Source organism: Ammospiza nelsoni, chromosome 8 (assembly GCF_027579445.1).
Source record: "Ammospiza nelsoni isolate bAmmNel1 chromosome 8, bAmmNel1.pri, whole genome shotgun sequence".
Lineage (NCBI taxonomy): Eukaryota > Metazoa > Chordata > Aves > Passeriformes > Passerellidae > Ammospiza > Ammospiza nelsoni.
In genome coordinates, this window is record NC_080640.1 from 21,478,433 (window position 1) to 21,491,537 (window position 13,105).

At 40.6% G+C, this 13,105-nt stretch overlaps 1 protein-coding gene across 1 annotated transcript; it reads left to right on the top strand.

Moving 5' to 3' along the window:
• Positions 1-315: 315 nt before the first annotated feature.
• On the top strand, positions 316-12,473 carry VDAC2 (voltage dependent anion channel 2). Its single transcript, XM_059477421.1, has 9 exons — positions 316-514; positions 4,171-4,242; positions 5,202-5,251; positions 7,489-7,641; positions 7,731-7,783; positions 8,219-8,446; positions 9,570-9,720; positions 10,612-10,669; positions 11,433-12,473. The coding sequence occupies exons 1-9, from the start codon at positions 331-333 to the stop codon at positions 11,522-11,524; spliced, it is 1,041 nt and encodes a 346-aa protein (XP_059333404.1). The 5' UTR covers positions 316-330; the 3' UTR covers positions 11,525-12,473.
• The last annotated feature ends 632 nt before the right edge of the window (positions 12,474-13,105 follow it).

Genomic DNA, 13,105 nt, shown 5'->3' on the forward strand with positions numbered 1-13,105 from the left:
CCCAGCAGGCCCCGGGGCGGAAGGATCCCGGGCGCGGCCGCTGCGGCCGCTGCGGAGCTCCTCCTGCCCCGCGGGCGGCTCCAGCCGCTCCGCCCGCCCGAGTGCACCGGCCCCGCCCGGCCTCGCCCCTTCGCACGGCCCGCCTTCCCGCAGGCCCCTGCCGCCGCCGGGGCTGCCCGGCCGAGCGCCTGCCGGGCCGCGGCGCCGCGGTCCGGCTTTAGGTTCGGGGCTGCGGCGCCGCCCGCGGCCCCCCGAGCTCTAGGCCGCGGGCGGCGGCGGCTGCCGCGGGGCCGGTGGTAGTGTGGCGCGGCGGGCGGGACAGGCGGCAGGATGGGCGGCCCGGGCAGCCCGGGGTCCTGCGGGACGCCAGCGGCGGGCGGGCGGACTGGTGTCTCCTTCACTTCGCCCTCCAGTGCCCAAAGCTGCAGCAGCGCGGTCTGCCGCACCACTGCACCCCCCCGTGACCGGCCCGAGCCCACCTGCCCCGACGACCGGCCACAACCAGCACAAGCAGGTGCCGGCCCCGGCCGCTACCGGCCCCGCGGGGCAACGGGGGGGGAGGGGGGGGGCGGGCGGGGCTCGCCTGGCGGCGAGCGGGTCCGGGGCCTCGTGGGCCGGGGGTTGCGGGGCCGCGGGCTCGTCCCAGCGCTCCCGGGTTCGCGGGGCGGGCGGGGGGCTCTCCGTGGCCGCTGTCCCCGCGGCCGGGCTCGGTTGCGCGAGGCGCGGCGGGGCGGGCGGGTCAGGCCGGGATGCCCAAGATGGCCGCGCCGAGCGGGTCGGTTCACCTTGCGGCGGGGCGGGCGGCGCGCCTGGCGCCCGGCCTGGGGCCGCCGCTCGGCCCGGCCCGCGCTGCGGCCGCATCCCGCTCGCCCCTCGCTGCCCTTCCCCTCCGGGAGGCGCTGCCTTACTCCCTCCGCCTCGCTTCCCGAGCCCGTAGTCCATTTCCAGATCTTGTCCTTTAAGTTTCTGCATTGGCCTGGCCGATATTAGACTTGCTTGTCCACCTCCGGTCTGTGAATAGAGGGACGGTTAATACAAGGGTAAGGAGGTGGCTTTTTTTAAAGCTCTCTGCACTATCAGTGTAAGCCTGAAGGTCACCGTGTGTCCGGTATATTTTAACAAATTAATTTTTAAGTAACCTTAATTTTTCTGCTGCTATTTATTGAGATACTGGGATAATTTTGGCGTAGTTGTTGCTTTTCTAAATTACGTGAGTACAGATCTTTAAAAAATCTATTATAGGCTGATATGGTTTCTAGTTTGATCTTGAATATCTTGAGATCTTAAAAGTGTTAGAAATCCTAATAGAGGCCTGTGGCATTTTTTAATTGGCGACTGTGAGAGTTTTGAAATACTGCCTCCAAGGAGAACTCTGATGTAGTAATTCCAATAACATTAATGCATTTTTCTGTTCTTGGGGTGACTTATTTTTTCTTTTTATCGCAGAAGAAAGCATGGTTGTGTCTCCCGAGTAACAGATTAATTAAATTTTTTTCATCATGGTGGCATGAAACAAAGATTAGGGTGGAGCTCTCACTTGGCTCAAGTATATTCTGTACTTCAGGTCTATTATTTTACAGTTTTTAAAGCAAACCTTTAGTTGCTAAATGATGCTAATTGTTTAGTGACTTCTAATTAGTAGTTTTTAAGTGAAAGATGCTTCAAAATAGGGTTGGAAAAAATTATTTGTCATTTTAAGAATTTGCGAACCTGTCTAACATTGAAGGACACAGGACTGATTTTTTATGGCCCTGTTATCATTTAATGAGTGTTCTGATGGTGCCACTGGTTTATCAGGCATTTAGTATATCCAAAATTAACTCTTGGTTTCCTGTTTTGTCCTCATCCATCCCTGTCAGTATTACAGTATATTATTAGAACAGCAGAGTGACAGTTGTACTCCCTTTCAACATTTTATCACACAACTTGTATCTGTAGACTGGAATGTCTGACAAATACTGGTTGGTTTCCCTGAAGTGGTAAGGATGCTTAACTAGGCCAGATAAAACGGTAGCATCCTTTTTACTGTAATAATCCTCTAAATTTTGATGCTGATACAAGTTTGTTACCTTCTCAGGACATTTCTGCTTAGCATAAATCTCTTATCTGTACTGGTTGTCTAGTCAGCTTGGAAACAATGAAAACAAAAGGGAAAAGCTCATTTATTTATACTGTAAAAGCAAGTCTGTGGTAAAGGCTAATATAAAACTCCAAAACTAGAAATAATTATTTTTCTGGCAATGCTAGTTAGAGGTGATATGCACTCATAGAGGAAATGTGTAGCTAAACCTTCTGTGTAAGATGTTCAACTGCTGAATTGTAGGGGTGCTGTACAGCAGAACTCTGCAGGCCAGAGTTCTCACACTCCCTTGTAATTGGTCTATCAGCTGCTGCTTTCTATGGAATAAATAATAGGAGCCATTCAGTGGCTTGTCACTGGGATCAGGGTCTGTTCTTCTATGAACTTGAACTTGGGCTAAGCTTCTTTATGCGTCAGATGCTTTAAGCCATTTTCATGTCTCTTTAAAAAAATGTTTAGTTTAACTCCGTGGAAACCAGACTTGTTCTTGAGCAAGTGATAGATGTCTTGATATAGTGACTTGGTTGTAGAGTTTAGATATCTTTGCTAAAGAAGTTTTTCTGAATTTGTGTGTATGGGTGTGAAACTGAGTGTAAATATTGTTTCTTAGAGGAAGTTGAAATTATCCCCTTAGGGCAATAGGGAGCTGAAGTAGGGTACTCTGGAAATCTGCATTATGAGTTGTAGAAAAATAAGGAACAGTCTTCTGCCTTCCCGTTGATTGCTAAAGTAGTTTGTAGTTGGTTTTTTTTCTGGATTTTTGTTTTGTTTTGTTTTTTTTTGTGTTTGGTTTTTTTTTGGGTGTTTTTTTTTTTTTTTTTTAATTTTGGTTTTTTTTTAATACAATTTGGCCGCATATGGTAGATGTAATTAGGGTTTGGAAGTTAACATGTGAGAACACTGCCATTGTTATTTTTCAAGTTCTAAAGATAGTTTTTTCATTTACTTAAAAAGAAAAAAAATCAATCCACCGCACTAAAGGAAGATAAAAAGTCAATTATGTTACTCTGAGTCTCTCAGCTAAACCAATGTGACCAATCAGTTTGAGAAGATAAGATTTTTTGTTTGCATTTGTTTAGCCTTTTCATGGCCTTGTCTAGTTAGTTTCATTTCCCCTCTTCCACAGTTTGGGGGGAGTTATTAATATCCTCTGTTTGCTATATGTCACAACTTTAAAATACAGGGCCTCTGTAACAGCAGCCTCTTGCTATTGAAATCATGGGAAAACAGTGTGTGAAGGAAGGGCAGATAAGAGTGCGTGTTCCCAGGGAGGAGAGCGATAGGGGCCTCCCCGAGACCTTAGCCAGCTGTCTGTCCGTGGGGCCGCAGCTCATCTGCACTGGCAGGTTCTTTAACAGCAGGGCTACCAGAGGCTCCCTGTCTGAGAAAGGCACTTGTAAGGAGATGTCTTCTCCCAGACCCCACACTTCTCCTACTTGGATGTTCTAAACTAACAGGACAACTTCCCAAGCTTAAACTCTTGTATGTTATTAGGTTGATTGCTGGTTAATGGTATTAGATCTTTCTTATAAAATTGTATGTCTTTTATGTAAAATATGGGGCAAAAATGATGTTGGAGAGCAGATAAAGAGCTCTCTCTTTACATTTTCAAAACTAAAACCTTGTGAGTACTTTGAGGTAGTTTTCATAAGCATGTGTCAACTTTGACTTTGTGGAACTTCAGGGAATAACTGTCTGCATTACAGGTTTTTAGATTTCTAGTGTCCATGTTTTTGGCAGTGACGATGCCAACTCTGGAAATGTGAGTTATTAATTAATTCCTGGTAATGAAAGACGTATGGATAAATCTACCTGAAAAGTTAACTGGATGGTCTTGTAATGCCTTTTCTCTGCCGTGCCTCTTCTCTGCATAAGCCGAGAAAACATCTCGTGTTCACAGTGACCTTCAGTGAAAACCTGCATTTCACAGAATACTGTAGTATTGTATCTATTAATTTTAAATATGTAATTATTAATTGTTTTTATGTAGCAGAATCTGCCTTAAAGATTGTCTTGAAAGAATTGTGGTAGCATTTTTTCATGTGTGCAGTGGCAGAAGGTTCATTATTAATTAACCCTTTACCTTTCAGCTCCAATGGCGATTCCTCCAGCATATGTAGACCTTGGCAAACCTGCCAGAGATATCTTCAATAAAGGATATGGTAAGAATAATACCTTTTCTAAGTGGTGTTTGAAGTGCAACAGTGAATTGCCTTTTTAAGTCTGTATGGAAAATTTAATGATCAAATGCCAGTGTTCTTGGGGAGGAGGAAGGTGTGCTGTGTTTTTTATCTTTACCACCAACAAACTGATCGTTGAAGGCTTTTTGTGGCTTGTTTTGATGTGAAGGCTGTTAAGTCTCACTGCTTGAGCCATATAAATGTCAGAGGTGTACAAGTATGCAAGAATGCCAGCAGCAAGTGTAGTTTAACTTAGCAGCACTTTGTTTACTGCTCTGTCTGTGCCACAACATTTGTTGATATAGAAAGGGTTATATACCAGTCTAATGTAGCCTTTTTTGGACTAGAAAAAGGAATGGCTGTTGGGATAAAGAATCCTTCCACATCTTAAAATGCTTTAATACCAGATAGCTGCATAGTTAAATCATTCTTTGTTACAGTGCTCTTTCTTTCTGGTCTTTGGAAATGTGGGGGTTTTTTACTAAGACTGTTGCTTGTCTCTCTGGATAGCAATGTGAATTGACACTCTCACAAAACCTGCTTATATTCCATTGGTTCTGTATTTCCCAATGACTTTGCTTTTACAGTTTTTTACTTTGACATATTTTGTCTTTGTGCAGAAAGAGGTGGTTTATGGGTTGGGATAGCTCTTTAAAAGGCATTGACTATTATATAAAAACTGTTCCATTCCAGGGACAGAAAATGTATTTCCTTTTAGAAGCATCATTTGGTAGTTAAATATACTCATGCAGAACTGAGAGGCACTTCCCTGCCTTATTTTGGAGAGGCCTCCTTTACCTGCTGTGGTACCTGTATGCTGAAGTCAGTCTATAGCTGTTTATACATATTTATGTAGGACACTGCTGAGCCTGAAAGATCAGCTTGTTCAAAAATGTGCAGGGCCTTAGTTAATCATGTAACTTTGACTTCTGTTTATTAAGGCTTTGGGTTGGTGAAACTGGATGTGAAAACAAAATCTGCAAGTGGAGTGGTGAGTTTAAGTAACTTTTATTCATTATATATTTTTCTAGCTATGTTCTGATACTTAGTTAAAAGGGGCACATTTCAGATACTGTTAAGTATTTTATAGGCTATATGAATGATAAATATCTGGTGTTAAATAATATCAGAAGCCCTTAAAGTTCTGAATGTATCAGGAATATTACCTTGTTTAGTAATCTTCTTATAATAAAAGGGCTTATTAATTATCCCTGGTCTTACATGTGAAGGTAAACAAATAAAGGATTTTAATATACCAGTTATAGTATACAGATTTTATTTCTGAAGTCCCTTTGGTACTGTTTGGTGGAAAATTCTGGCATCTTGGTTTTTGTATGAAGTAGTTGGCATTGAATAAGAATGTTGAATCTTTGGCTCTTCTAGGTACTTAAGCGCTGCAGTAGTGTTCCATGCAAGATGTCTTACCATGCAAGCAGTGCTCACTGTGACTTTTATCTATTTCTATAGCAGACTTTGCAGAATACAATGGTAGTTTTTTTTTTTCTCCCCATAACTGGAGCCTGAGTACTGTAACTTACTGTTACAAACAAGGTTCATGGGGTTGTATGCTCTGTTTTTTCTACAAGTCTGTATGCCAACCGAAACACAGTTTGCAAGAGCCCTTACTATTACAGAGGTAGTTGTTCTTACTGTAGCTTGTTTCTTTGGAGGACTACCATTTATGCTGGTAAAAAAACTCTATGAAAAATCCAAGCCCTAAAGTGAATCCCGTATCAGTTACAAGCCATCCTTCCCAGGAGGAGAAACTGCTGCCATATATGTACTACAGATGTTTTAAAGCAGAGATAAGAAGATAATATAATCATTGGTTTCTCCTGAAGCTATTGCCCCAATGGTTACAGCCACATAGACCCTGTGCAGTAGGAATAGCACAAAGCAAGAAGTTAAAGCTGAAGGTATTTGTGTAGTTCCCATCCCTTGCCAAGAAATAGACCTGCTAGAATTATGCAACTGTGTATGGTGTCACTAACATCATACAGATAAATGTCTTGGACATGATCAGATTTGATCAGCCACCATTAACGAACAGTCTCAGTCATGTTTGTTTTGTGCTCCTGGAGCTTTTACTAAGAGTGCCTAAGGACTTGCAATTTCAAATCTGTTTCCTTCTGGGGAAGGTGAGTGGGAAAGTTTGTTTGAAAATAGTGTATGGAGGAAGACAGAGATAAAAATGTTTGTTTATATGTTTTAAAAAGTTGAAATAATTGACTTCTTAAATCATAAGGGCAATAACACTTCACTGGAAAGAGCTCTTTAAAAGATATTTGCGAACCTGGCTTTCACTTCTAATTACCTTCAGATTTTGGATAGTGGTACACAGAAACTATTCATTCTGTTCTTTGTGAGAATCCAAATAGTGAGAAACATCAGCGTTTACTTCCTTTAATAAAGAAATGTGAGTGATACTGTTGATTTCTAAGTTACTTTGAAGAATTTCAGGTCAGATCATACCATACTATAAACCCAGCCTGTTTGCTAAGCTCCCACTTGAAACATTATTTCCGTGTTTCATTGAACCAAGGTGCCAGGGCAATAGGAATTTTATAGGTGCATTAGAAACAGAGAAAAGAGTAGCTGTGCCTATGGCTAGTGTGAAAGGCTGGTGCATTGGGCAGACTAAGAGCTCTTTAAAAAACAGTTAAAACCCCAACCCAAACAAAAAACCAAACCACCCATCCCACCCCCAGTTTGAAAAATGATGCCATTCTGTGACCTTTTACAGTTGCACACTGTAAAATGTAAAAAATACACTAAATCACAAAATACATATGTGTATGTCAAAATCACAAAATACTTATGTTATCTTAAAGAATTTTACTCGAGTTGTAATACGTGCCTAATATGTTCTTGGCTCTTGGTTTGATTTTTAAGTTGCTCACTGGGAGTATCAGACTGAACATTACATTTCAAGAACTTGTTGCTGCTTTAGAGGAAAGTCCTTGTGGTGGCTACTGTCTTGCTTTGGAGTTAATTTGCCACCTGTACATTTTGTAATAGTGGCAGGAACACTGCAGTTGAGATGGGGGTTGTGGAGAGTCCTCCATGTGGGCATGAGTCATTAATTCTTCTTGGCTGTGCTAGTCTCCCTTCTCCCCTGCAAGTTGTCTAGTGATTTTAAATTTTTTCCATGTAATAAGATCTTGGTGCTTGCTGAAGGAAACACATGTGATCCTGAAAGCATTACATAGTATCTTCTGTGCTTTTTAGGAATTCACAACATCTGGTTCATCGAACACAGACACTGGAAAAGTGAATGGAAGCTTGGAGACCAAATACAAGTGGGCTGAGTATGGTCTGACTTTTACAGAAAAATGGAACACAGATAACACTCTGGGAACAGAAATTGCAATTGAAGATCAGGTAATAGATTAGGAAAATATTTATTGGTTTTACCTCTGTGTAAGAACTGAATTTATAGCTTTATCTTATCTTCTTCCCCCTTCAATTAGCTTGCCAAAGGCTTGAAGGTGACATTTGATACAACTTTCTCACCAAATACGGGGTAAGAATTGTTAACATTTTTACCTTACTTAGGGAGTCACAGCACCCATGGTCCATTGATCTGGTCTGTGGTATTGACAGAGCTTTTTGTATGGTTTGCTATTGATCCAGCATAGCAAATTACAACGCTAAAGGCTTCTGCTCTTTACCATGACATCACTGTGGGGTTAGTATTGCACATTTCACAACTTTGCTTATTTTCTGGGATAGAAATACTGGAAGATTGCAGGAAACATGAAACTGTTGCTGCACTCATCAGAAAATGCCTGCTTGCCATAGCCCTGGCGGGTCTGAATTGGCTGGCTCTACTTTTGCCTGGTCCAGGGGATGCATGTGCAAGACTTGTAGATATGTTGTGTAGAGTCATAGGGCTTGAATCTTACTGATCATTGAGGAAGATCATGTATGCTTAACATAACTCTTCTCTCTGTTTCAGAAAGAAAAGTGGTAAAATTAAGTCAGCATATAAACGTGAATGCATAAACCTTGGCTGTGATGTTGACTTTGATTTTGCTGGGCCTGCAGTCCATGGTTCAGCTGTCTTTGGTTATGAAGGCTGGCTTGCTGGTTATCAGATGACTTTTGATACTGCCAAATCAAAATTGACAAGAAATAATTTCTCTGTGGGTTACAAGACTGGAGACTTCCAACTGCACACTAATGTGTAAGTACTGAAAACTTCTCCAGCTTTCCAGAAGCAGGCTTTCTTTAACTTTTAGTCAAAATACAAATGCTTGAAATATCAAGAGGTGCTTACAAGGCCATTAATGGAGTGCATTTTTCAATAGGAAACTCAAAATTAATGTAAATGATATTTTGTATCTCTCTTTCAAAATGAAACCCAAGGGACTGGTCAGCACTTGCAGCATATGTGGTACAGATACTTAAGTACATGCAGAATGGAAGTGCAGTGCTTCAGTTATGCAGAACTGATCATAATGCTTTTTCTGGCTATCCTATCCTATTATATTGAATAGTATCAGTTTACAATTTAAGGGCAGTAGATTTGTTAGAGGTAGTAATTAATGTTGCATTAATGCTGTAGTAGTTTTAGAGCAAGACTAGAGCATTGCTTCTGGGCTTTTTTGTGGAGGTTCATCTTGCTTGTGGAGGTTCATCTTACATGAAACAGTGTAAACAAGTGTAAGACATCTTTCTTCAGACTTGCTGCCTTTAGATCTTACTCCAGAGCAATCTGATCAAGACTTACTGAAAAACATGATGTTTTCAATCCAAGTAAATAAAATTGGTGGAGTTCTAGTTTTGCTTTTGGGAAAGCACGGGGATTATTGTCTCTCTGAATTCAGGGAAATTGAGGAGTATAGCAGAAAACTATAAAATACTTTAGAGTCTGAGCTGTAAGAATTCCATTTCAGTTTGCTAATGTAAAACGTTGTGACAGATTTTTGAAAGGTCATTCAGTTCTCTAGGAGCTTCACATATTCAATAATCGTAAGTGCAGAAGGCCCATTTTGTAACCATTAACACATATTGGTCAGTTTGTAAGGATTTGATCTAGAATTTTGTTCAAGGACTTTGCTTGGCAATTAACATGAGAATTAGCTGTAGCACTCTAAAATACCTTTTTATTTCCATGAATTACTGTAGTTTAATTTTGCCCTAAAGCCTTTGTTCATCTCCCCTTCTCTTTTCAAAAAATCTGAAATAACTCAAATTTTCAAATTCTTATTTGAATAAAAATCTTTTTTGTAAATCCCCTTTTTTTTTTACTACTTCTGGAGTGGATTATGCAAATGGAAAACTAACTTTTCTCTTAATTTATGCAGCAATGATGGTTCCGAATTTGGTGGGTCAATTTACCAAAAAGTGAGTGAGTCTCTTGAAACTGCTATAAACCTGGCTTGGACAGCAGGTAGCAACAGCACTCGCTTTGGCTTTGCAGCTAAGTACAAGTTGGATCCCACTGCTTCTCTTTCAGTAAGTACGGCTGTAACCTGAAGGGTTGTGCAAAGTACAGTGTATTTTCAGTTGCTGTGAATCCCTGTGTTATTAGTACAGAATAGGCTGGGAGGCCTTGTAGGAATTACTCTTACAGTCCAGGCAATTATAATTAAACCAGCAGTATTTAAATTCTGTCATGTTGCTTACAGCAAAGTCTCATAGAATCTGACTGTCACATGTGCTTATGTTGGAGATCCTAATGTACTTATAAAATGAAAAACACAGTTTAGAAAAACACAATTTTAAAAAAATGTTTGTGTCTGGTTCTGTAAGTTTACACAATTTTTTTAAACCAGTTTTTGGGGAGCTCTGTCACATTCTGTAAGAACTCTGGCAATACTGGTTAAAAGTTGATAAGCAGCAAGGTTTCCTTTATGTTACAAAGTTGGAATCATTTTGTAGGGGAAGTGATGCAAAGTGAGATAAATAATTTTGTATATATTGTTTATGATGATATTACCCAATGTTTGCTGTGTGACTGACAAGATACTAATTCCTGTGTAATATGGACATGGAGGAGTCCTCTCATGTGGCATTTTTTAGGAGACTGGTGATAAATGTCTCTGGCCTTCTGAAAAAGGGGAAGTGGTGAAGTTCACCTATGAAACTATGTTTCAGTAACAGTTCTTCCTTACATTCCTTCTGCTCTTAAATATGTTGCTTCAAATTATGTTACTGCTTCAGCTGTAAGTTGAAGGATGAGGGCATAGCTGGAAGGAGAGAATTCAGGAAACACAGGTGAACTGAAAGAACAGATAACATTTGGTTAAACTGATAACAGCAGTGTTGCCATAGTTATTCTGGATTCTAAATGGTAACAAATAACTAATCAGTTTCAGCATTTCAGTTGCTTTTTTTTTTTTTTAGGCGAAGGTGAATAATTCTAGTCTAATTGGAGTGGGTTATACCCAGACCCTGAGGCCAGGTAAGAGCTGTCATGTGAATTATGTCATATATATATCTTCTGTGCATCCTAAAAAAAATAGAGGTCTCTGCATTTATATGCATTTTTTCCCTTTGAACGCCAAGTAGATATTTTACAGCAGCTTCAGTCATACATCAAACCATTATCTAAGCAAGACAAACTATTTTATCTGATGGTATTAATATATTCCTCACTGATCTGTGCAGGAGTGGACTGTATTATGTTTGACAGCCTAGCTTTAGGCTAGGCAAAGCATGTCTTCTTTTTTGGCACTGCTTTGTCCAATCATACTGTGTTGAATGATAGCAGGTCTTCAAATTATGAGTAATTGTCAAAACCTCGCACTTCATACCCTTCATATTTAGTAAACAACCCCTCCAGACCTTAACTTGTTCCAGTTAGGTATGAAAGCACCTGTTAAGGCTGTGTTGCCATTGGTTAGTTCCTTATTTGAAAAAATCTAGTTTCATTCCATCTGTCTATAGTAGGAGTGTCTGTGCACAGATTTCTTCCTCCTTTGCATGTCTTAATGCAGGAAAGGAGAGCTCTTGTGTATTTAGCAATTAGAGACTTCGTATATTGACGTTATAACTTTACAAAAATCATGGGACTAATTTTCAGTAGATTTCATGGATGTATTCTCCTCTAAAAATAGAGGAAAGTAGTTGTATAAAAAGAGAGCTACAGCTGGGACTTGCGATGACAGAGGTTAAGTTGCATGAAAGCTACTGTGTTGTAAACATGCTTCTTAAAAATCTTACAGGTGTGAAGCTTACACTGTCTGCCCTGATAGATGGAAAGAGCATCAATGCTGGTGGCCATAAACTTGGTCTTGGCCTGGAACTGGAGGCTTAAAAAGGTGAAGAAACTGCTGCAGAGAAGGGATATCAGAAGAATTTGGCCTTAAAATGTATTTCCAATGTGACCAGCAGGCTTTTTCCCAGGAAGGATGACCTAGAACAAGAGCTGTATTTGAAGTATTTAGACAGTTACTTGTTAGCTGGTTTCTAGTTAAATTGGTTACCCATCTAGTTAAAATTCTGCATTAGTGCAGTCACTTAAACATTATTTAAATGTATTTAACTGTTTAATGCGCTACCCACAAATAATGAAATAGACATTTATGAAAACTGTACAATTGTGTGCATGTTTGTTTTTATGTTCCTTTTAACATTCGATATTGCCATTGAATGAAAAATGGATCACTGGATGTTTTGAAATGAGGTCAATAATTTTGTTGAATGACCTGAACTAGAAATACATTTGGTATCCCAAGACAAATTATGAATAAAACAAGTACACACACATACTTGTGCCTCAGATATTTTAAGAGTGAAGACGCGAGGGTAGTGCTCAGTTAAGTTTTAACTTTAAGTAATCCAAGAAGTAGTGCTCTGTACCTTCGTGCAATTAAGGACCCCCATCCATGACAATACTGAATATAGGTGAACAGTTGGATTCCTCAAGCAAATTGAATGTGCTTTTCTGTCAGGTAAGGTTTGTCATGACACAATGGTTTATTCCCCCTGTGATCCACGAGCGAGATGTGCTGTGTTCCTAGTTGGGCTTCTGACGCAAGAAGCGCAGATCGGTGTACTTGGCACACTGAGACATTTAAGAAATGTTCCTTGAAAAACCTCACCACAAACACACCTTTTGCTTATATTTGTATGAAGTGAGATGTATCTCTGCAATTGAATGTAACAGTGTAATGGTATAACAGCCTGCTTATCCCAACTGCTGTGAGAGGTTTCTGCTTAAAATGACTGAAATAAAGACAATTTTAAATGGACACAGAGGAAAATGCATCTGATCTTGCTTTCCCTTTAATAAATCTTGGCAGATACCCATTTTAAGTCCAGAAACTTGAAGAATAATGGGAAAACTTCAACATTTTTCTAGAGTAGTAATAAAGAGAATATAAGCATGAGGGATATTTAGTCTGCAGACCTGACATCCCTGAAGGTTGAACTAGCTGTGAATGCTTTTAATGTGTAGTATATTAAATACGTGTAGTTGCGCTGCTTACATTTAAGAGTTGGAATTTACTGAGCTTGGGGGAATGCCTGGAACCTACTTAAGATACTCTCATAGCTGCGAAGAGTCCCTTGATACTTAGTCTTGCAGTCAGTGGTTCACAGCAGCTCCCTTTGTAGTGCAGGTGGCTGGCTCATGATGAGGAAGCTCTCTCTGGTTTGAAAGTGTTACCAGTTGATACTGGATTAAAATTCATGTCTACAGAAGTATCAGTGGTTTGCTGGAGGTCTTGTTCCATCCTGTGTTGTTGCCCTCAGACTGAAATTCTCCCATGCAGCACTCTGTTATAAGCTGCCTGTGTTTAGGCTTTAGCTGTGGAGTAGCTGAGCCACCTTCTTTGCAGAAGACAGAGTAGAGCTTAAGCCTCCAGCTCAGGCTCTTGAGCAGGCTTGCTGGTGT